The 24,430-nt window shown below is 46.0% G+C and overlaps 1 protein-coding gene across 1 annotated transcript in view; it reads left to right on the top strand.

Moving 5' to 3' along the window:
- The window catches only part of NT5DC3 (5'-nucleotidase domain containing 3), a 51,369-nt gene that overhangs the window by 15,513 nt on the left and 11,426 nt on the right, over nt 1–24,430 (top strand). The window contains exons 2-11 of the mRNA XM_087814862.1: nt 794–978; nt 12,858–12,932; nt 13,651–13,706; nt 16,824–16,914; nt 17,789–17,926; nt 19,985–20,045; nt 20,492–20,594; nt 20,725–20,826; nt 22,996–23,077; nt 24,085–24,171. Coding sequence (XP_087670988.1) covers nt 794–978; nt 12,858–12,932; nt 13,651–13,706; nt 16,824–16,914; nt 17,789–17,926; nt 19,985–20,045; nt 20,492–20,594; nt 20,725–20,826; nt 22,996–23,077; nt 24,085–24,171 — 980 coding nt within the window. The remainder of the gene's footprint in view (nt 1–793; nt 979–12,857; nt 12,933–13,650; nt 13,707–16,823; nt 16,915–17,788; nt 17,927–19,984; nt 20,046–20,491; nt 20,595–20,724; nt 20,827–22,995; nt 23,078–24,084; nt 24,172–24,430) is intronic.

The raw sequence follows: 24,430 nt of genomic DNA, 5'->3' as shown, positions 1-24,430 counted from the left end.
AATACCTAAGTGTGTGACATAGAGTAATAGGTTGGTTTGGCAAAGTAAACCCAAATCTTATGTAAATTTAAAGCTATATTCTCAGAAAGTCTGTAATATAGGAGAGTACAGTCATGAAAGAATATTAAATTTAGAGAGCAGAGTACAAAGCTGTCTACACAGTGCGAGGCCAACTATGTAAAATCTGCATCTACAGCAATACTGGCAGCAGATCCATAAGATGTTAATGGCTTTTTTCCTGGGTGATGACAGGATTTTTGATATTTAAGTTTAATTATCTGTCTGTTTATCTTCTAAAATCTGTAACTGACCTGTATTATTTTATAAACAAAACAGATCTTTTTATGATGTTGAAGCTAATATTCTGTTTTAATAGCAGTTTTATTAAGATATTGTTTACATACCATACAATTCAACCACTTAAAGTCTCCCATTCAGGATTCTAGTATATTCACAACAGCTCTTCAACATCGCCATAATCAATTTTAGAGTATTTCCATCACCCCAAGGAGAAACTCTGCACCCATTAGCAGTCACTCTGTTTCTCCCCACCCCACAGTCCTAGGCAGCCACCAATCTTTCTGTCTGTGAGGAGTTGCCTGTTCTACACATTTCCTGTGAATGGAATCACGCACACGTGGTCCTTTGTGACAGGCTCCTTTCACTCAGCATTGCGTGTGCAAGGGAAAGCAGAGCGCTCTTGCACTTCCATTTGCTCATTTCATTTAGAAATCATACTTATGACCCTTACTTATCACATGGCATGATGCATTTCTTTTTTCTTTACTTCTAGAATTGGTTCCTTCGATCATGAGCAACTTGCTGAATCCTGATGCCATTTTCTCAAACAACGAGATGAGCCTGTCGGACATCGAGATCTATGGCTTTGATTATGACTACACCTTGGTATTTTATTCAAAGCACCTCCACACACTGATATTTAACGCTGCCCGGGACCTTCTCATCAATGAGCATCGGGTAAGAGCACGGGGACATAACCTTCTTTCTCCCCGTCCCTTAGATGTGTGAAGAACAGCCGTGAGCTGACCTGGCCTCATGCTTGGCACGTAGATGGCATTTAGGAAACTGTGGCTGAATGAATGAGTAGATTTTGTTCCATTCCAAATGACTCTACCTGGAAGATAGTTCTTTAAATTAACCACTTTATTTAGGTATGATTGACATGCAAAAGGCTGTACATATTTAATGTGTATATTTCCATGAGTTTGGGGATAAATATACACCTGCGAAACCATCACCCCCATCAAGGCCATAAACTCCATCACCTCCCAAAGTTTCCTTCTGCCCCTTTGTTGTTGTTATTTGTGTGTGCGTAGTAGGAACACTTCACATAAGACCTACCCTCTTAGCAGTTTTTAAGTGTATAGTACAATATTGTTTGCTATGGGTACCATGCTGTATAATAGATTTTTGGCACTTACTTATCTTGCATGACTGAGACTTTATACTCAGAAGATAGTTTTGTTTTGTTTTTAAAAGACCCTTTAGGTGTCTGTTAATGGAGATTAACAGACGTTTATGCTGTCATTTCTCGCAGAGTAGCGACATAGCTTCTCCCAACGTCCCAGGAAGTGGCAGCCTGTTGAGTTCTGGTTAGAAGGAATTCTTCAAATGATAGGCATTGTGTTTTGTTCTGGTCTCAGTTTATAATGATCAGTGTTGTGGCTGGACCAGCCCCTGTGGTTCTTATTACAATTACAAGACACCCTTCAGCAGTAACCATCAGGAACCTTGGAAAAGATACAGGTTTATTATTTACAAGGCTTGGAAATTACACCTAGCATGTGATTCTCTAGTCTGGTTTGAGTACACATTTCCAGAGCCAGGATGAGAAGCATCCTCAGAGGTTGCCCTTGGAGGACCCCCGCAGCATCCCGCAAAGAGCCGCAGGAATCTCCGTCTCGGACCCGAGGGCATTCCTCCGAGAGGCAGTTCTGATCTGGGGAGATTCTTCCACGGGCTGGATAATTCTGCCTTCACAGAGCTTTCGCCCTCTGTCTCTTTTCTTCCTGCATCCCTTCCCACAGCCCTTAAACCTTTACCAAGTGCCTCTTCTGTGTCAAGCCCTATAACAGAAGCAGGGAGGCTGGAGGTGGGGAGGACCAGGTCCTGCCCCTGGAGACCCGACAGTCCCTTGGGGGAGTCAGTCACACAGGCAGATGAGTTAGGAAGCCGCCTGGTGGATGCCTCTACAGACACCCGACCAGAGATGGGGGATGTGTGGAGCATGGTTGGAGCAACTTTCCCTGCCTGAGGGAACTGGAAAAACATCAAGGAAGGTGATATTTCAGCGGAGTCTGAAAGGAGTTTGTTAGCAAGGGTGGGCTGGGTGGGGTGCGAGGTAGAATGTGAGTAGCTAGAAACCTAAAACTTGACTTAGGTTGGGTGTTGTACAGATCAGCCATTATGCCGCCAAGACTTCTCTTTTCCTAGGCTGATCATTCTTAGTTTTTTCAACCATTCTCATTTGGCTTCTTTTTGTCATCTTGGTCACCTTCTTTTGTGTGTGCTCTGGTTTATGCCTCTCACATGTGAGACCCTGAACTGGAGATGTTACAGCAGGTGGGGGTCTGACTGGTGTGGAATAGAGGGAGACCATCACCTCCCTGGTTCTGGATATTAGAGCTTGATTAATGTTGCCAAAGTTTCCATTAGCTTCAGATCCTCACCTTTTGATGCAATATAGTCCCTTCAGCTTTTGGTTATCAGTGGATTTAATAAGCAGTTCATCTTGTCCTATTTTAAAATGCAGAAATGGTATCTGCCAAAAATAACTTGACCTCTGCCACTAAGCCATCGGCCATCTTCTTTTGGTTATGGCCACTTTACCAGTTATCAGCCCATCCAGCCACTTGCCGTCCAACAGCAGTTCTCTGTTTGTTCAAGAGACTCTGTTCTGTCTAACCCACGGTCCTTTCCCTCGACTGCAGGGATGGAAGCAGAATGAGACCTAGGTGGTCCTGCCCTTGCTCTCCCATCTGTCACCCTGCACCACCTCTCCAGCACCCCACTGGGAGGTCGAGCTGAAGGGGTGTGGTGTGGGTGCTGGCATTCTAGTCCTAGGTCATATGCCGTGACTCTGATATCACTCACAAAACGAAGGCCATTATTGCCCTGGCTGGTGTGGCTCAGTAGTTAGAGCGTCGGCCCATGCCCCGAAGGGCTGTGGGTTTGCTCTCGCCCCTGGTCTGGGCACGTATGGGAGGCGAATTGATGTGGCTCTCTCACATCAATGTTTTGCCCCCTCTCTCCCTCCCTCCTACTTCTCCCCCTCTTCCTCCCTTCCTTCCACTCTCTCCGAAAAAGCAACGGAAAAAATATCCTCTGGTGAGATTAACCAAAAAAACACACAAAACAAAAAAACAAAACAAAACAAAACAAAAAACTCAAGGTCATTAGCAACAGCACTGTCTGCTACTTGCTTGCTGGGTACCAAAAGCACAGGTTCTAGAACCTGACTGCTGGGGTTCAAATTCTGGCTTTATTATTTCTAATCTGTGTGACAGCCCTGTAGATAGATACTGTCTCTGTTGGACTGTTGAGGAAACTAAGCCAGTAGGTCAAGGCCACGAGACCAGAGGGAGGCAAAACCCGGATTTGAGCTTAGATCTGTCCGTGTCCAAGGTGCATATGCCCTCTCCTTTATTCCATGTTACCTACCTTGTGGAATTAAGAACACCGGTCATTTCTGCCATGTAGGTTTATTGTTCATAGGAAAAGAAAATATTCATGAAGATTAAAAATTTAGGAAAGTAAAAATTTAATGAAATTTGGGAAAAAGGTTTCAATGATTATGATGAGAAAAGCTTTTGGATTTAAGATCATGGACTTTCATTCATTGCTTAGATAAGAGAAATCTGTCATAACACTAATGATATCAGGCATATTAAGGGAGTCAATTATGCTTATGCAGATTTTTCTCTTGCTTTGGATTTGAAAGTGATTCTTCTAAGATGCTGTTGGAAGCATTGACTTTGGTGCTGTTTTTACTGCCAAAGACCTTGTGAGCCTGTGGAGTTGGAGAGACATCTGCGTTTGTGATGCATAGTAATGGAACGGGAAGTGGGCAATTCAGCATCTTCCCAGAAGCAAATGAAAAAGTTTCAGCTCCTTAATTACCCTTCCCTTCTTTCTTTCCTTCTTTGTTTTACAAAAACAAGTTTTTACAAGAGTAGAAATAAAAGAGATTGGGTAATAACTGTATCTGTACCTGTATTTCACATGTCCGCGGGGTAGAAAGGGAGTGTTGGAAGAGTTCTGACTTCATCTCCTAAATCGCACCCTCATCAGTGTTTCCCCATCCGTCACTGGCACCGGCGTTCACCCGCTTTTTCACTCGAAAGCCTAACAACGGCTGTGACCCCTGACATTCTCCTGTTTCCACATCTGATCTCAAATGCTGCGGGGCCTCTCTGTCTTTTTTTTTTTTTTTTTAATATCTTTATTGATTTCAGAGCGAGGAGGGAGAAGGGGATAGAGAGACATAGAAACGTCAATGATGAGAGAGTCATTGATCAGCTGCCTCCTGCACGCCCCCCCTGGGGATCGAGCCCACAACCCGAGCATGTGCCCTGGCCGGGAATCGAACCGCGATCACCTGGATCTTAGGTCGATGCTCAACTGCTGAGCCACGCTGGCTGGGCCTCTCTGTCCTTTAAAAAAGAAATCTTTCAATTTTAGAAGAGTTTTAGGTTTACAGAAAAGTTGCAGAGGTATGCAGAGAGCTGCTGTCTGTATACCCCGTATGGTTTCCCCTAATGTTAGCATGTTCCATTTCCACGGTACATTTGTCACAACCGAATATCCAGTATTAATAAATGATTATTAACTGAAGTCTGTACTTGATTCAGATTTCCTTAGTTGTTACCCAGTGTCTTTCTGCTCCAGGATCCCATCCAGGACCCACGTTTCATTTAGTTGTCATGGCTCCTTAGGCTCCTCTTATTTGTGACAGTTCCTCAGACTTGCCTTGATTTTGATGACCTTGACAGTTTTGAAGAGCACTGGTTGGATATTTTTTAGAATGTACTTCTCTTGGGATTTGTCTGATGTTTTTCATATGGTTAGACTGGGGGTAAGGGTTTGGGGAGGAAGACCGCAGAGGTAAAGTGCTGCTGTTGTGACATCCTATCCAGGGTACAGGCCATTAACATGACTAACCTGTGACTTTGACCCTGATTGTCGGTGGAGGTCATGCTCCCATGTTTGCACTGTCACATTTCCCTCCCCATGCAGTACTCTGGGAGGCTGTACTCCGTGCAGCTGTGAGCTCTCTTTTCACTCATTTAGAAGATATTCGTCCAGCGTGTCCTGACTGCATCCAATTCTCACCTCCCGCCCGAGGGTGCAGTGGCCTCCTGACTGGTCTCCCTGCTTCTCTGTTCTTGCCCCATAGTCTGCTCTCCATTTGGCAGCAAGAACGAACCGTTAAATATTAATCGCATCACTTCTGGGCTCAACCTGCCTTGAGCCTTCCTGTCACACTTGGAATGACACAGGAGGCCTCCAGGGCTCCCAGACCCCCAGCTTCCTTGCCAGCCTCTCCTCTCACTGCCCTCACTCTGCTCCAGCCAAACCAGCCTGCTTGCTGCCCCTTGAACTCCCAGACACGGTCCTGCCTCTGGGTCTTTTTTGTGCTTGCCATTTCCTCTGCTTTGGAACGTCTGTCCTGGCCCCTGGCAGCTTCTCTCTTTTTTTCAGATCTCTGAACCCTTGGACTGCATTTTCTTTGTAGTACGTATCACCACCAGGCCTGGTATTGTATGCGTTTGCTTATTTGGAAACTTCTTAGGGGCAGAGACTGTGGCACGTGTGTTCATGGTTGTATTCCCAGGCCCAGGCACAAAGTACGTGCTCAGTAAATACTCGATGTCTTTGTTGAATTCCAAAGTTAAGCCAGAGTATTGTGCTTGGTGTGGAGCTGCCATTCAGCTGCAGATTATTTGTCCTTGATGCCTGTTTTGGGTGGATTTCGGAGAGCTTTGCTTTTATACCCTTCTGCCCTGCCTCTTATTAGACTCATAATTTAGGCTCCTTTAAATAGCAAACTGAGACCTCTGAAAAATGGATATACTTATAGGCATCGGGACCTCAGGAACTCACGGGCAGTGTTGTAATGTTGAGGTCACTAGCTGCGGCCAGAGCTCTGTAATTAGCCAGGACAGGGTACATGGCCCAGCTGCAGATCTGTGGCAATGGCAGAGGCGGGGACTCCTGGGTCCTCGGCAGTGTTTTAGTCTTAACTTTCTGCAGCGAAGACAAAGGGACATTTCTGTAGCATTTTCAGGGGGAACCTTGATCTTTCTTTGTCTGCACACACCAACCTGCCCCAGAGTGCACCTGGAATTGGAACAAATCCACATACTGAAGGAAACCAGGCTGGGCCTAAATAAGATGTTTTAATAAAAATCCCAAGTGAAAGTCTTTTATCTTTTATATTTCTTCCTGCTTTTAGGGATACCGGTAATCTTTATGACATGTTGGATGAGTCATGTTTTTCAGGATGATGGAAAGTTTCTAAACTGTGAAGGGTCCAAAAAAATCCAGCCATAGGCCGTGGGAGAGAATGTGAACCCCTGACTGATGTGAGCAGCTTTGGCTTCTGACCGGATATTATTGTGACCGGTCATTCCTAGAGATGCTGCCTCTCTCTGTGTGTGTGCATGTGTGCGTGTACATGTTCGGTGTGTGTGTGCATGTGTGTAGTGTGTGTGTTGGAAAGGGGCCCATCATAGGGACTTTCAGGGCTAGGCTGCTTGTATGGGAATCACAGTTTAGGGGCAGGAGACTAATGACCCAGTTCCACCATTTCACTTTCTATATGAAGGAAGAGGCCTGGAAAGGTTAAGTGACTTCCCTAAGTCCTCCAGGAGAGTAGCAGAGGCTAGTGGAGTGGGTCTGAAAGCCCAGGTGTCCCGATCCCCCGTCCAATATAAAACAACTCAGTTTTGTTTTGTTTTTTTAATATATCTCTATTGATTTCAGAGAGAGAGAGAGAGAGAGATAGAAACATCAATAATGAGAGTCATTGACCTGCTGCCTCTCGCATGCCCCTGACTGGGGATTGAGCCCACAACCCGAGCATGTGCTCTCACTGGGAATCGAACCGCAGTCTCCTGGATCCTAGGTCAATGCTCAACCGCTGAGCCACGCCCGGCTGGGCCTCAGTTTTCTTGAGCACTTGCTATGTGCCAGAGGAGACTGTCCTGAACCCCCCCAGGCATCGTTTGACTTAATTCTCTCTGCTTTCATGTAGGGTAGGACTCCTGTTATCCTTACCCTAGAAATGAGAAAATTGAAGCTCAGGAAGACAGATGACCTTACCCAAGGTCACGCAGCTAGCACATGGTAGGGCTAGAATTTGACACCCGGTCCCTCAGCCCTGGGGCCTGTGTTCTTCATCAGACTTGTCCTGTGGAGGCCCCTTCAGCTGCTTCTATCTGTTCTCCAGGTTGTTTACTATGGTCTCTGGACCACTTGGAAACCGTTGTGTACCTATCAGAAGTGGCTCTCAGCAACAGTGAGAGTGACAGATGAGCCAGATAAGTGAGCGACAGAGGGAGCCTAGCTAAGCCTTATTTCAGAAAGCAGCTTCCAGGCTTTCGAGCAGTCCATGAACAGAGTATACACTCTCTCATTCACCCGCGGCTCAGCTGAAATAGCCAGCACCCCCTTGTTTCTGGGAGTCCTCTCAGCAAACTCATCGCACCTTCCGAGGTGGCAGGTGCTGCTCTCACAGGAGGCGGTGAGCATCTAGTGTGTGGCTTAGGGTTGGTTCAGACTTGATTGTGGAGTGGTTGGGGTGGACCTGGGTTTGAGTACTGGCCTGACCTCTGTTTATCTGTGTGAGCCTGCGCAGGCTCCTTGACTCTGTCCTCAGATTACTCAACAGGAGAACAGACATGAGGTGCCCTTCATGCTGGGGGAAGAAATGAAATTAAGTCACAGAACGTGTCTAGAACAGTGTGGCACATGGCTCAGTAAAAGCCCCTCTGTCAGTAACGTGTTAAACACCTTCCCCCTGTCCTGTCCCTTATTTGTCACTCCTCAGTTAAAAGGAGACTTTGGCTGTGTGGAGTCCCGTGGCCTCACTTGAAGAAGCAGGACTGTGGTGCCTGTGATGGGTTCTGTGTGTGTGTGTGTGTGTGAGAACTGTGCTCAGTGTTCTGAATTCTTGGGAACGCCCATGAGTGGAAATATCACGCAGTGATTTTCTGGCACACACGGTAAGTGTTAGAGAAATGAGCCTAAATGTGACATTTGAGTCAGCACTTCATGCTGCTTGAATTGAAAACTTGCCGTATGTGGTTTAGCCTGGTGGGACCGGGAAAGTTCTCATGCCAGTGTGCCTTTGGATGTAAAAAGCTAGCAATGCAGCCTTGCAAAGAGGTTTCCTGTGCGTCTTGATTGTTGCCCAGTTTTTTTTTGAGAGGCAACAAGCATTTATTTGAGATCAAAGAATTGCAGTACTGAGAAGCGCTGATTCAGGCAGAAACCCAAATAGTGTTTCTATTATGGGGTGAAGGCAAGGGGAGTTTGTGAGAAAGGGAATGGAAATAATTACATGACTAGAAGAAAGAAAATTCTCTTGGTGATAATAAGCTGTAATTCTTTTTTCCCCCCTTTATTTTTATTGTTGACACTATTACAGATGTCCCCATTTGCCCCCCTTTGCCCACCTCCACCTAGTCCTTGGCTCCCTTCCTTCTGGCCATCACCACATTATGGTCTGTGTCTATGGGTTATGCATATATGTTCCTCGTCTAATCCCTTTACCTTCTTTCACCCAGTCCCCCCTCTCCTCCCCTCTGACAGCTGTCAGTCTCTTCCATGCATCCATGCCTCTGTTTCTATTTTGTTAGACAGTTTATTTTGCTCATTAGGTTCCACGTATAAGTAAGATCATATGGTATGTGTCTTTCTCTGCCTGTCTTATTTCACTTAGCATAATAATCCCCAGGTTCATCCATACTGTTGAAAAAGGTAAGATTTTCTTTTTTACAGCTGCATAGTATTCCATGGTGTGAATGTCCCCCAGCTTTTTTATCCACTCATCTACTGATGGGCATTTAGACCGTTTCCAGATCTTGGTTATTGTAAATAGCGCTAGTATGAATATACTCTTTCAAATTGGTGTTTCAAAATTCTTAGTATATATTCCCAGAAGTGGGATCCCTGGGTCAAAGGCAGTTCCATTTTTAATTTTTTGGGGAAACTCCATGCTGTTTCCCATAGTGGCTGCACCAGTCTGCATTCCCACCAGCAGTGCATGAGGGCTCCCTTCCCTTTTCCCCACACCCTCGCCAGCACTTGTTTGTTGACTTGTTGATGGGAGCCATTCTGACAGGTGTGAAGTGATACCTCATTGTAGTTTTAGTTTGCATCTCTCTGATGATTAGTGACTTTGAGCATTTTTTCATGTATATTTGACCATCTGTATGTTCTCTTTGGAGAAGTGTCTATTCAGGTCCTTCGCCCATTTTTTAATTGGATTGTTTGTCTTCCTGCTGTTGAGTTTATGAGTTTTTTGTATATTTTGGAAATTAACCCTTTATCAGATGTATTGCTGGCAAATATGTTCTCCCATACAGTGGACTCCTTTTCGTTTTATTGATGGTTTCTTTTGCTGTGCAGAAGCTTTTTAGTTTGATGCAATCCCATTTGTTTATTTTCTCCTTAGTTTCTCTTGCCCTAGGAGAGGTATTGGCAAAAATTCTCCTACGTGGGATATCTGAGATTTTACTGCCTGTGTTTTCTTCTAGGATTTTTATGGTTTCGTGACTTACATTAAAGTCTTTTTATCCATTTTGAGTTTACTTTTGTGTATGGTGAAAGTTGGTGGCCTGGTTTCATTTTTTTGCATGTACCTGTACAGCTTCCCCAACACCATTTATTGAAGAGACTGTCTTTACTCCATTGTATGTTCTTGACTCCTTTGTCAAATATTAATTGACCAGATAGGCGTGAGTTGATTTCTGGGCTCTCTGTTCTGTTCTGTTGATCTATATGCCTGTTCTTGTGCCAGTACCAGGCTCTTTTGATTACAATGGCCTTGTAGTAGTATAGTTTGATATTAGGTATTATGATCGTCCAACTTTGTTCTTCTTTCTCAAGATTGCCATGTCTATTTGTTGTCTTTTTTGGTTCCATATAAAGGTTTGGAATATTTGTTCTAGATCTGTGAAATATGCCATTGGTATTTTGATAGGGATTGTGTTGAATCTATACATTGCTTTGGATGGTATGGACATTTTAATGATGCTAATTCTTCCAATCCATGAACACAGTATATGCTCCTTCCTTAAATTTATTCCTAGGTACTTCATTTTTGTTTTGTTTTGTTTTGTTTTGTTGCAATAGTAAATGGGATTGTTTTCTTAGTTTCTCTGAGAGTTCATTATTGGTGTATAGAAATGCCACCAATTTCTGAATATTAATTTTGTATCCTGCTACTTTGCCAAATTCATTTATTAGACCTAGTAGCTTTTTTTGTGGAGTCTTTAGGGTTTTCTGTGTACAATATCATGTCATATGAGAATAATGACAGTTTTACTTCCTCCTTTCCAGTTTGGATACCTTTTATGTTTTCTTTCTGTCTGATGGCTGTGGCTAGGACTCCCAATACTGTCTTGAATAAGTGGTGAAAGTGGACACCCCTGTCTTGTTCCTGATCTTCAGGGAAACACTTTTAGTTTTTGCTTATTGGGTATGATGTTGGCTGTAGGTTTGTCATATATGGCCTTGATTACGTTGAGGTATGTTCTCTCTCTTCCCACTTTGCTGAGAGATTTTATCGTAAGTGGGTGCTAGATTTTATCAATTGCTTTTTCTGCATCTATTGATAGGATCATGTGGGTTTTATTCTTCATTTTGTTTATGTGGTGTATCATGTTGATTGATTTGCAGGTATTGTACCAACCTTGCATCCCTGGAATAAATCCCACTTGATCATGGTGTATGATCTTTTTCATATATTGCTGGATCTGGTTTGCTAATATTTTATTGAGGATATTGATGAACAATATCCCTATGTTTATCAGGGATATTGGCCTATAATTTTCTTTCTTTGTAGTGTCTTTATCTGGTTTTGGAATTAGGATAATGCTGGCCTCATAAAATGGGAGTTTTCCCTCCTTTTGAATTTTTTGGAATAGTTTGAGAAAGACAGGTGTTAGTTCTTCTTTGAATGTTTGGTAGAATTCATCTGTGAAGCCCTCTGGTCCAGGACTTTTACTTGTTGGGAGTTTTTTGATTATTGCTTCAGTTTCTCTAGTTGTATTGAGCTGTATGTAGTACTGATTCTAACAAATGTCCAAAATTACGTCATTGTGGTCAGAAGGTTTGCTTTCCTGGCTGGTTTGGAAGACAGTGTTGGTTTGGGCCAGTCCAAAGGTTATCTTGCCCAAGTCAAACATTTCAAAGGTTCAAGAAGCAAGACATGCAAGGTAGTTCCTCTGGGATGGGGGCTCCACCTCCATTTGAAATGGCTCTGTGTATGTCATTTTTCATAAGCTCCATGTAGTTGAAACTTTTGCGCCAGGCAGGCATGCCAGTGGTGCTCTGGCCTCCAGAGCTCTGCTTTTTTTAGAGACATTTCGGCTCCAAAATGACGTGTCTATGGATTATCTTCTCCTCCAGGATTCTGGGAATTTTAATCTGGAAATTCAGTGTAGTAAACCCACATTTCTGCCCAGGAAGAGGGACTGTAATCTTTGCTGCCCTTGGGCATTGTAGGAAGTGTAGTTCGGAGGTGTTCCCTGCGGATGCAAGAGTTTTTAAAGCTGCAGAAAGGTAGGCGCCTAGGTTTTTACTTAAGCAGTTTATTTACATCGTGATTGGAAGATCCTGGTGACACAGCCTCTCTAGACTCAGGAGTAGACATTCTGTCCTTCAGGTCTGTGCTCTGAGGGTCGAGGGTGTGGGGAGAGCAGAGGCCGGAGCCTGACTCCCCGCCCACCACGCCCCAGCTGTGTGGCCCAGGCCAGGCTGTTTCATCTGGTTCCTCTGATGTCCCGCCTGTGAAATGGGAATGGCAGGGCCTGCGGTGCTCATACATCAGTGCTGTCAGTGGGGTAGCCGGTGTTCTAATCCTGAGACTCGGGGAGGAGGGAAAGACTAGCTAAGGAGGGAGCCTGGAGTTTTGCACAGGTTGAGGAATGGTTTAATAACCAGGAAATACCAGGGGAGCCAAGCTCCCCCCCAAAGCCGTGCGTGTTCTGAATCAGAGCGTTGGAGCAGTAACGGGGAGCCACGTGCTGAGAAAGGGCCCCTCTGCTTGAGTGGGGAGGACACTGCACTGACAGCTGTGGGGTCCCTCTAGCCCACGGAGGGTGAGCAGTGGCCCGCTGTCCAGATGAGAAATGTAATGAACGGTACCTGGAGGGGCCCTTTGGAAGTTTTCAGCTTGGGTCTCTTCATGAAACCTGGTAATGGGCCTATTCCAGGGCTGCGACATGGAGGGGCTCAAATTGAGCTGAATGAATGCTTGACAGAGTTAAGGGAGGTAGAAGCAGATGTATGTCTGGGGTCTCAGGGATCTGGGAGTCTAGGGGCGGAGGGAAGGAGGGGAGGGGACAGTGAAGATGAGAGAAGTTGGAGGGATGAGACCCCACCTCTGCTGGGCAGATACCCAGGGAGCGGGGCTGGGCAGAGGGCTCTGGGGCCAGGAGGCGCTCGGTCCAGAAGCAGAGGGACCCGGTGCGAGTCGTCCCTTCTGACCCCCCCTTCCCATCGGAGTGCATCAGCCACCTCAGCCCTTGTCCAAGGACCAAGTCTGGACGTACTACCTTGAACCTAGTACGTTGTTAGCTAAAACCGGTTTCTTTATTTTTCCTTAGTATCCCGTGGAAATCAGGAAGTATGAGTATGACCCAAATTTTGCAATTCGTGGGCTTCATTATGATGTGCAGCGGGTAAGTTTAAGCCTCATCTTTTCCTTGATTAATGGCGTTCGGGGATAAATTGTACTCTTGGTGCATTTCTTTGCTCAACACATAAATTTATTTTAAATTCATGTTCTTTGGGGCTGCAGAACTGAATTCTTTTTAAAAAATATATTTTTATTGTTGACGGTATTACAGACTCTTTAAAACATCTTTGGATAAAGGCTTTTTCAGGAGACTCTATATTAGAAAAGTATGAATGCATCAGCAATGGGGGACATTACTGTTTATTTCCAGCAGTCCTTGTTGGGGCTGTGAGGAGGAGCCCGTTGTCATGTCTTTCTCTGCAGATAGGCCATTTCTTTTTTTCTTTTTAAAAAATATATATTGATTTCAGAGAGAGGAAGGGGGAAGGAGAGAGAGAGACAGAAACATCAATGATGAGAGCCATTGATTGGCTGCAGCCCACAACCCGGGCATGTGCCCTGATGGGGAATTGAACCCCGATCTCCTGGATCCCAGGTCGATGCTGAACCGCTGAGCCATGCCTGGCCGGGCAGATAGGCCATTTCTTTAGTGACTTGCACGCTGCTTTAATCAACAAGCAACGCTTTCAGGAACAGACAACTGCTTCCCTGTTGTGACAACTTAATGTTGATAGGACTTATAACTACGTCTGGACTTCTCATTCAGTATGCAAATTGTTGCTGCGCATTATTTACCTGTGCCTGTGTTTATGTTTTTGAAGGCAGTGTTGATGAAGATTGATGCTTTTCATTACATCCAGCTGGGAACTGTCTACAGGTAGGAGTAAGCTCCCTGGCTCAGACCCTATCCCTTCTCTCCTGGGTGATTACAGTTTTCTACAGAGTAGTCCATCCTGTACATTACTGTTCAACCAACCTACCTAAAGCACTTTCCTCAGCCCCCCCGTCTTCCTCTGAAATCCAGGATGGCTCCCCACTGTCTAGAGACTAGAGCCCACACCTCTTAGGTTTCTTGTCAGGCTCCAAACCCTTAGCTTCCTCTTTTTGCATGCACAGCTGCTTTACTGACTGGGTTGGTTAAGACTCTCATTGCATGTGACTGGAACCCAACTCAAACTGGCTTAAATGAAAACACAGTATTGGGTCACTAATTGTAAGGCCCATTACAGGGCCAGTTGCAGGTGTGGCTAGAATGATGCTGCTAGAACTCTTCCTATCTCTTGGTTCTCTTGCTCTCTGGGTAAGCTCCCTCGGTGTGGTGACCCCTGGAATTACCAGGCTTTCATCCCCCAACCCTCCTTCAGGGCTCACTTATGATGAGGCCTCTCCTCATGCTTCAGCCTGAAACGGCTTTTTTCTTTGCTCTCCTGTGGACACATGACTCTGTGGCTCCTAATTGTCCTGTTTCTTCTGTAGATAAATGAGCATTGTCTTAGGGTGTATGGACTGGGCCAGGCAGGAGCAGCCAGCTGAGGCGTTTATAGGGGAAGGAGTGTCCAGCTTTGGGTCCTGGGAAGGTCACTATGGTCTCAGTGCTGAGAGGGGTGTCCCTGAGGCAGCAGGGGTGTGTGTGTGGGCTCTGGAGTCACACTTCCTGAGTGGGAACTTGGACCCCACCACTTAGATGTGTGGCCTTGAGCAAGCTCTCGACTATCAAAGCCTTGGTTTGCTCCTCTGTCAAATGGACGTGATTCTGGTGCCCTCCCTAGGGGTGGCTTGTCATGCAGACTAAAGCATGCTTGGAACAGTGCCCAGAGCACTATAGGCACAAATAAGTGCCACTTCTCTTCCCTTTCCCCTCAGAAGGGGTAATGAATGAGTGAATGGCTGGAAAGAAGACTTCTGCCACAGCCTTGCTCATTTCTGACACCTGAGACCTGCTTTGGGGACCTGCAGTTTCTGCATCAGGTTGAGTTTTATGTTGTGGGCCATGGAATGAGTACCGCTGGGCAGGGGGGCCGGCAAACTGCTCTCCACTGCAGTCTCATTTCGCACCCCAGCAGTGCCTGCCATATACCAGTTACTGTTCATAGATAGTAAGTAACTCGTTAGTCTGCCCAGTAACACTAGGAGGTAGGTACTATTATTGTTTCCAGTTTTAAAATGACACTGAGACCCAAAGAGTTAAATTCCGTGTCGAGGTAGTACCCCTAGTAGTTAATTAAGGGAGCTGAGATTTGAACCCTAGGCAGACTCTGTATTTCTCATAACCACACAGGGCCATGTAAAGTAGTTTTCAATGCCAGTTTAGGCTGCATTCAAGCGCGGTGACAGTCCTGAGCCTGTCACAGCCGCCCGCGTGGTGCGCCGTCTGCCGGAGCCGCCTTCCCGGCAGTCAGCGGCGGTAGCAGACTGACTTCTGAGCTGGCACCTGGCTACCTGGGCCTTAAGGATGCAGCGGATGTGGCCAGGTGCCTGTGACCGCGCTTAGAGGTCGCAGTGGCTTCCGCAGGACGGGGTCGGGCCTAGTGCGGAGGCAGAGAACTCACTGGGCAGAATTCTTTTACTTTTTTGTATTTTCTTTCCAAGTGTTAAAACCTTACAGGTGTGCACACCTGACGGCTGCTGCGTTAGCAAGAGCCGTTTTCCAAGGTCACTGTCCAGAGAGGTCTGGCTTAGTACCAGCTTCTTACCTGATTTCTGGCTCAAAGATAAACGGAAGTACATTGCCTCTTTTGTTTTCAAAGGCTAGTAGTTGTAACAAGTTAATCAAGATCGGGGACAAAGTATTAATAAATCCACCGGGATATTTTTAGAAGTAACATGAGGGTGGAGAATGGAAAGAGGCTAAATTCTCATTAAAGTTACATTTCAAAAGTAAATTATTTTTGTCTGTATTTTAATATTGGCCAAATGATACTGTATTTTAATCTATTGTATCGCTAGCTAAAGTTCAGCTGAATAATTTATTTCCCTGTTGTAGCAGAGCGAGATGCTTCTCCTGTCATGGTGTCTGTTTCTCAGGCACCTTCTCTCCTGGAGAAGCGGGTGGAGGGCAGGCGTCGCCCCCATTACACTGCAGAGTGGGGGGTGCCAGGTGAGGAAACATGAGACCACGGAGCCCTGGGTAAAAGCATCTGCTCACGGCGCTGGCGGCAGAGGCGGGGCTGAAATCCGGCCGCGCTGACTCCAGAGTTATTTTTTCCTGCGTGTGGAGGCGCTGGGTTCATTTCCAGAATCTCCTGCAGCTCCAGAGGCAGGCAGATGGGGGGAGTTACCGTGGCCTGCACAGATCAGGGAACTCGCCTTCACCGTCACGTAGCATTTGGGTCACCCCTCTTGGAGGTGGTGCGCACGCGGCCTGCCTGGTGTCACGGGGTTCAGTCCACCTGAGCCTCATGCATGACTTTTTCCATCTCGGCCCTGACCTTAGGGTAGAGTATCTGAGGGCACGAGGATGATTGAGACAGAACCAGCCTTTCTTTTCTTAATGTATTAAAAACATTTAAAAAAAACCCCACCTCAGAGTAAAGCATGAGGCCTTGTACCTTGTTGAGGGGCCAGTGTGACGTGGTGGTTGAAGAGCCGCAAAGCCCTGGGACCCACCACGTTCTGTCTTGGTGACCTTGGGGAGGCTGCATGACCTTCTGTGCCTCAGTTGCCTCTGCTGGGAAAAGGGACGAATGATAGTGCCTTTCTCCTAGGATTGCTGGGAACTAAGGAAGGACCATGTGGAGTTCCTACCTGGGGTATTCTGGGTGCCCCGGAATAGGAGCTGGTGCCTTTCTGCTCTTACCGCCGGTAGAATGGCAGCAGCAGGAACAGTGGCAGCGAGCGCTTTGCCCGTCATTTGTAGCAGTTACTGGTGGCACGTCCCGCCTCTTTGTACCAGCGTCTTACACCTTGCTTGAGAACCCCCAGCAGTTGCCAGAGGTGTGACAGTCATTGCGCTCGCCGATCGGGCTCTTAAACTGCGCCTCCTGTCTTTTCCCAGAGGCCTCAGTGTTGTCCCTGACGAAGAAGTCATCGAAATGTATGAGGGGTCCCACGTGCCTCTGGAACAGATGAGCGACTTTTACGGAAAGGTAATGAGAAATGTATTTAGTTAACACAGCCTGTCTTTTTCCGTCTCAGAACAAGGCCTGGCACGTTCAGGGGCTTGGATCCCTAGGCTCTGTGGCTGCTCATAGGGAGCTGACAGGGAAATTTGGGGCTGTGTTTTGCGAGACCCAAGGTTGAGAGAGGTTGGTATGTTACAGGCTCCCTAGGTTCTTCCATGGTTCTTTCCTGGCCCTTTCCTCCTTACCTGACGGAGGCTCTTTACACCTTGCTCGCCCCTGCCCCCGTTTGTCACCATCTCCCTGAGGCGTCCGCATGTTCTGGATTGAGTCCTTGGGGACTATCCGGGCAGCGGCTGTCGCCTCCCCTGAGGTTGAGGGCAGGAGGTTACCTGTGCCTGAAGGGAGACCTCTGCTTTTCTAACTTTTGTGTTTCTCTTGGCTCCCCGCATTTTTCCTTCTTTTCTTATTAGATGCATTGTCTAATTTGCATTTTCAACGTGCAATGGCAGGTGTCTGGAAAGGCCCTTTTTCAGGCTCACACATAGGGTTGTGAGGTGCTCAAACTCAGGCATTAAGCGGCTTTTTCTGTCATTCCGCGCGTGGTAACCTATATGAGAGTGTGAGCTGGGAGTGGGGCAGAGTACAAGGGGAGTGGAGGGGGAGGGCGGTTAGCCTTTCAGGGGGAAATTGGGGCATCTCCTTGGATGTGCTGGTTATGCCTGGAGCGAGGTGTCCACTCGGCCGTGGACGGTGAGAACACGGCGAACATTTTTAGTTTGTAGTGTTAGGATTTTCCCGTCCTCGTGGGGAGGGATCAGAGGTTGACCAGTACCCCTCGGGAGAGGGTCTGCTGGCTCAGCTCGGTCGGCCTTCCTTCCTGACTGCCCCCTGCCCGCAGAGCTCCCACGGGAACACCATGAAGCAGTTCATGGACATCTTCTCCCTGCCGGAGATGGGCCTGCTGTCCTGCGTGAACGAGTACTTTCTGAAGAACAACATTGACTACGAGCCTGTCCACCTGTACAAAGACGTCAAGGTTGTGTGGGCAGAGGGGGGTCACGGGTTCGCACCGCTGGCAGCTTTTCTGCGGAGCTAGCAGAGTCCTTCGGGCCCTTTGTAGGGTCGGTGTGTGAAAGAGCCCTTCTCCTGGGAGCTCTTACAGTTCGTTCCTGAAAATCGTAAGGTGTTACGTTAGGAGAGCTGGAAATCAGTCACATCTGTGGTTAAAAGCAGAGGGTCCTCGTATTGTTACCTGGATTTCTTAATTCTTCCTGACCAAAGGCCAGCGCCAGGGCACCCAGCCAAAGGGGCGAGTGGTGCCTGAGGTCCAGCCTGTACAGGCTCATTCCCGAGCCTGGCCGCCGGCTGGGGTTCATGCCTCAGGGACTGCAGCTGCCCACAGGAGGCGGTTGTCTCTGGCACACAAAGGTTCTGCGCAGGCCCTTGGAGGCCCTGCAGAAGCTGTGCAGAAATCCATTTGGAGGGGAGACAGATCAATATAAATATTTATATGCATATATACACACCTCATTTATATAGCTTTTTATTTATATATTTTAATTCACATTCATATGTGTTTATATATATATTCTTTAAACTGAACTTTTCAGTACTTAAAAATATTTATGTATTTATCTAATGTGTATTTCTTATATATTTATAAGCATGTGTTATAAATATGTTTATTTATATAAAATATATATTACACATATAACACATACTTATTTAAATATATGTATTTTTAAAAGCTCCATATTCATATCCTACAACATTTTTTATTATATGTTTATGACTAATTAGCATTTTGACTGCCCTGTATCATGGGTTTTAGGCAGCTAAAGGATGAATTGTAGTTTCTCAGTATCAGTCTAGTGTTATGTGAACTGAATTTAAATATTTAGTTTCTAGTCTCCTTTTGTGTATACAGACACTTCATTTGTAAGAACCTTTAAGAATCACTTATATTTATGTAGCCCCTTGCGCTCATGAGTAGAGATGCTTATTTAAAAGTTCAGTTTTTACTGTTAGTGTGATGACCACCAATAGTGAACACGCATACTGAGTTTTCTGTGTTCCAGGCACTGTTTTCCTGAGTGCTTTATGCATATGCACTAATTAAATTCTCGCAATAATGCCTTGAGGAAGATACTGTTATAGTCACTCTCATCTCATAGCTACATTGAGGCACAGAGAGGTTGAGTAACTTGCCCATGGTCACACAGCTAGTAAATAGCAGAATCTAGATTTCAAGCTGAGAAGTTTGGCTCCGGCTTGCTTCTTAAGCATTGCCTTCTGCCGATGTGACATTGAGACAAGCCTGTGCTGGAAGGGGACTGAGGTTGAATTTATAGTCCAGGGTGCTCATACTTGACAGAAATCTCCTACTAACTTTCTGAGGCTTATGGCCCAGTTTGTCTGCAGCCCAGTCCCCTGCCACAGGCTCTGAACATTTCCATGTGCCTCCAGGAGTGCCACCTGTGTAGAGGACCTGCTCAGTGCTACCTGAGAGTGGGACTGTGCTCTGGCATCTGCCAGGCATCAGGCTGCCACACCCCTGGGCCTGCCAAAGGGTCGGCTGCTTCCTCCTGCTCATGTCCGAGAGCTGGACCACATCTCTGCCTCAGTCACCATCCCACTGATGGTTCTCGCCTCACTGGCAGCACTGAAGAGAGGCAGGTCCATCCCTTGTTGGCCTCTGCCTCTTTTTCTAGATGCCTCTGCCTGCTGTTGGAATCCAGGGAAGGGTGCAAAGATGAAAAATACAATAATGCCCCTCGCGCAGATGACCTGGAGTCATTGTTCATGATACTGCGTATAAATTATGGTTTATCATATGGGCCTTTTTTCAGAATTATCCACACAGATTACCTCCTCCCAGTGACCCTTTTGCACATTGCACTGAAAACTGCCACCATCACCATGGAAACTTAAGTTTTCCCCACAGGGGCCACCTCTGATGAACAGGCCAGACTTTAGATTTCATTTAGTGCTTGGATTGCAAGCTCCTAATGACAGACGTTATCACGAGTGCCATTTCACTTGTATTCTTACTCAGGCCAATACACTCACTGATGGAAAACATATCTTTTGCCAGGATTCAATTCGAGACGTGCATATCAAAGGGATCATGTACCGAGCCATTGAAGCAGACATTGGTATGTACCTGGCATTGCCGTGAAGCTCGTCCCAGGCGGGCCCCTCCCCATGGCACTGTGCAAGCATTTTGCTTCCATCACAGGTGCTGAGCAGAGGCTCTAGCACCTTTCCGAGTGCCGTGCAAGGACCCCGCACCCCCTGCATCCTCGTGGCCCAGCCGTCTCCCTCTCTTCTGCCTTAGAACTTGACAAGATCCTGACTCAGAAGGAGAGGCGCTGGCAGCTGCAGCCCGTTAGTTTCCTCCCCATAGACCAAGGAGGCGGGGGCTTGGCTACTGATACAGTGGACACTGATAGACCACCCTGATCTAGGCTCCCTTAAGACTCGTTTCTCTTTCTCCACGTGCCCTGGACGGCACTGGGCCCACAGGCCCCATTCAGTAAGCACTTGCAGATTGAGTGGACCTCCTGCTGAATCTCTGCGTGAATTTTTCTTTTGCTCTCAGATAAGTACATCTGCTACGCTGAGCAGACCCGCGCGGTGCTGGCCAAACTGGCTGATCACGGCAAGAAGATGTTCCTCATCACCAACAGCCCCAGTAGCTTTGTGTAAGTGTTTCCTGGCTCCCTTCTGGCTGCCTTCTCTTATTGCATTTAATGGTTGGAAATTTGCAGGAGAGAGTTGCAAAGACAGTTAACCCCTTCAATGGTAGGCTAACCTGGCTGACGTGTCGTTTAGGGACAAAGGGATGAGGTATATCGTTGGAAAAGACTGGAGGGACCTATTCGACGTGGTCATCGTTCAGGCGGAGAAGCCACACTTCTTTAATGATAAGCGGAGGTGAGTGTCTGCCTCTCTAGGTGACTAGGTTTTACTCATTTGCTGCCTTGAATACTTAAGATGTAGTGTGTCTTCGTGAAATCCACTTGGAAATCACAAGCATCTGACATGAAAGCTTTGATTTTTAAGTCTCGTAAGTACTTACGAGGAGGGTGAGATTAGACGCCTTACACGTGTCGCAGTGGTTCTCAGGCCAACGCGGGCTGCTTCAGTCCTGTCGGTCAGCTTTAAGAAACTGATGGATAACAATGAAAAATGCAAACTTATCCTCACATGGTATAGTAGATCTCTTGATGCAGACACATTGCGAAGCCTAACAGAACTGCGGCAGCAAACCGAGCTCTTTATGTAGAGCTCTAAATGGTACCTTTAAAATTGCAGTTGGATTTTGCAAAACTTCTTTGCAACACAGGTTTTGCGTCAGGTGGAGTACATTTCTACTAAGACTTATAGAATGTCCTTCTGCTCTGGTAGCCTTGGGAAATGGGAGCCGGGGAGTTTGGGTTGTGATGGTGACTCGAGTGTACTCTTAGGATTTACTGAGTGGGGCTCAGGGGTCCTTAGGTCTTTTAACATGTGGGGCAGACATGTTCACTGGGAGTTGTCCCCCACAAATGTCAACAGTGTTGACAGTTACTGCACTAGGTTTAGAAAAATAACTCTTATTTGTACAGTAATGAACTATTTCTGAAACACTCTAAGCTACTCTGCCGTCGGTGACCAGAAAGCCATCCTGTCTGCTGGGTGATACAAACTGTCAGAACCGGCTAGTTAGTGTTGAATGGATTAAATTCTCTTTGCACTGCTAAGTTCCAGTTTTCCAGGTGTCACAGTGACTCCCGGAAGAAGAGGCAGACAAACCCAAGAACCTTGTGCAGAGACTGAGAAGTCAGGAGAATGAAGGGAAAACTAGAGTTTCGATCAGAAACAGCTATAAACACCGGCTTGCTGCTTTGTCGTTGATAAAATGCCCTCCACCGTTTTCTTATTAGATTCCGGGGTGTGGCCAGGAGAGGGGCTTCATCTCTCCTTTCACCACGGACCTCCTCTCCTGTGTCAGGTTTATACACAGCAGCAGGCCAAACAGTGCTTTGGACTATTTTGGGAGTGGGAGGGAGTTGTGGGGGTGTTGTGGGGGGCCCAGCGCAGTGCTCCCCTCACTGCAGAGTAAGAGCTGAATAATCTCCCACCTGTATTCATCCCTGTGTGATTTTATAGTGATGGAAGGTCAGCAACAACCTAAAGGAACATCCATATGAAGGATGTTAGGCAGCCGTAAAAATGGTGCATTTGAAAAGAAAGAGCAGCGACTGTAAGACCTGACGTCTGAGGAATATGTCATCACGTGGGACATTTCTCAGGACAGTAGAGAGAAAAAGATAGAACCAGAGTACACAAACAACCCTCATTTTATGCTGATGACAAAAGAGAAAGATAACAGACTAAAAAAACTAAAAGCGACTGAAATGTGTTTACACCTGGGTACTAGAATTATGGGTGATTTCCCTTTTCTCCATTGTATTTTTTTTGCATTTTCCAGTGAGTTTATATTTTTCTAATCAGAAAAACAATTCAAATAGGTGTTACCTTAAAAAACTGAAGGCGAGCAAACCCCTTGTCCTTTGGACCAGCACCCCCAGGGTGCGGAACGAGCCCTTCTTTCCCATTTTCCATCGTAAAAGGGTCCGCCTGGTCCTCTGGTTGGTTTTTTATCGAGAGTGGCGAATTTCAGGTACAAAGCTGGGTAAATGTACTGAGGCAGTGTTTGCCACTTTTCTTTTTGAAACACAGGGCTGCTTTTTGCAGAAACAAACATTTTCTGTACGGTCAAATGAACCCGGCAAATCTGGGTTAAAGCCAGTTTCCTTACAGGAGGCTTTCCCAGCCGTCGGTAACTTTAAAGGGACTGTATAGTGCACGGTGTTTCCAACTGTGTCTGCCCCTGGAGTTCTTTCTCCATGACCCATCCTTGGACGTGGGGTGCGGGGTGGTTGGGGGTGCCGTTCGGGAGCCCTTGCCCTGGGCCGGGGGATGTGGTGGACGTGTTTTCGGGGCTTCTCAGGCTCTTGCAGCCCCTCCTGTTCCCATGGAGTGACCACGTCGTGTTTCACACGGCAGGCAGCCTGCGTGGCCACCACGTGTCATAACGTTTCCCGTTTCTGTCCTTAGGCCTTTCCGAAAGGTGAATGAGAAAGGTGTCTTACTCTGGGATAAAATCCACAAGTTGCAGAAAGGCCAGATCTACAAGCAGGTATCTCGTGCCCGGTTTACCCTGTGGGTGGCTTTGCTCTGCGTGCTCGGTGCGGATGGTAACAGCGGACGTTCTCCGAGGCTCACTCTGGGCCGGGCAGTGCAGAGCGCTCTGCCCCGGGGGACTGCTTATGCCTCGGTGGCGAAATTTAAGCTTAAGTCAGTATCTAAATTAACTCAGAAATGAACAGTTTCTTCAAGCAAAATTTAAAGCATTACCTTTCAATGTATATAACATTTAAGATATTAGTAGCAAAGCTTGAAAATGTCTCTTTAAGAAACATTTAATCGCATGGCATGTTATTTGCCCAGGTTAGTAATTATTTCCTGACAAGCTGTGTCTTATCTACAGTTGTAATATATTTTGGTATTATATAAGGCTCGCAAATGTTTGCATAAATGATTGACTTGCTGACTGTTACTCTGCTACTGAAGTTTTTTTTTTTTTAAACATATTGATACATTCCTGGCGGGTTTATAACAACCTGCTAGACTTGGCCTTCAGTCTGTTTTCTAGGCCTTGAAAAACTAGCTTTGAGACAGCCATTCCATTACTAGGAAGTTAGCCTAAGAAAATTATTAAGGTAATTATAGCAGCTAAAACCCTGCTATAAGAATGGAGCTACTTACGAAATAAAGTAAATGATAACAAAATAAATGTCCAACATGAGGGAATTGGTAAAATGAATTGTGGTACTTCTCAGGAATGAAGTTTCAAGGCAGGTTAATATTTGATCCGGAGAGACAGTCATAGCATGTAAAGTACAAACAGATTGTTCCAAAGAGGTATATACGGTATGAATCCTTTTTGAAAAGTACATTTGACGTAGAAGGAAGACCTGAAAGATTTCTTACTAAGATGCTTTAATCTTTATATTTTGATATTTAAAATAAATTTTAAAATCAAAATAATTTTTTTAAGTTTTGAAAAAAGGTATTTTGGGCTCTGGGTTATACACAGGCCTCTGCCTGTCACAGGATATAATATCTCTATTTCCCTTACTGCAGGGCAATTTATATGAGTTTTTGAAGCTCACTGGATGGAGAGGATCCAAAGTGTTGTATTTTGGTGACCACATATACAGCGACCTGGCGGTGAGGAGGACCTTTTTTCCTATTTCTCCTTTGGGGGACAGACGTGTTAGTCCCACTAATTAAGGAATTTCTCTTTTGGTTAAGATCATTTTTGTGCTTTCATAAAATGAGGAGTAGGTGGCCGCATTTTTTTTTTATTTTTATGTCTCATATTTTATAGAACAGGATGGATCAGTCATGAAAAAGATACATTTTTTGGGACCTGATGGAAGTTAGCAGTTGATACAGAGTTTATCAGAAAAATCTTTCTATTTAAGTA

This window comes from Miniopterus natalensis, chromosome 2, assembly GCF_054644295.1.
Source record: "Miniopterus natalensis isolate mMinNat1 chromosome 2, mMinNat1.hap1, whole genome shotgun sequence".
Classification (NCBI taxonomy): Eukaryota; Metazoa; Chordata; class Mammalia; order Chiroptera; family Miniopteridae; genus Miniopterus; species Miniopterus natalensis.
Note: the sequence above shows the minus strand (reverse complement) of the source record. Positions and strands in the feature narration are given on the sequence as shown.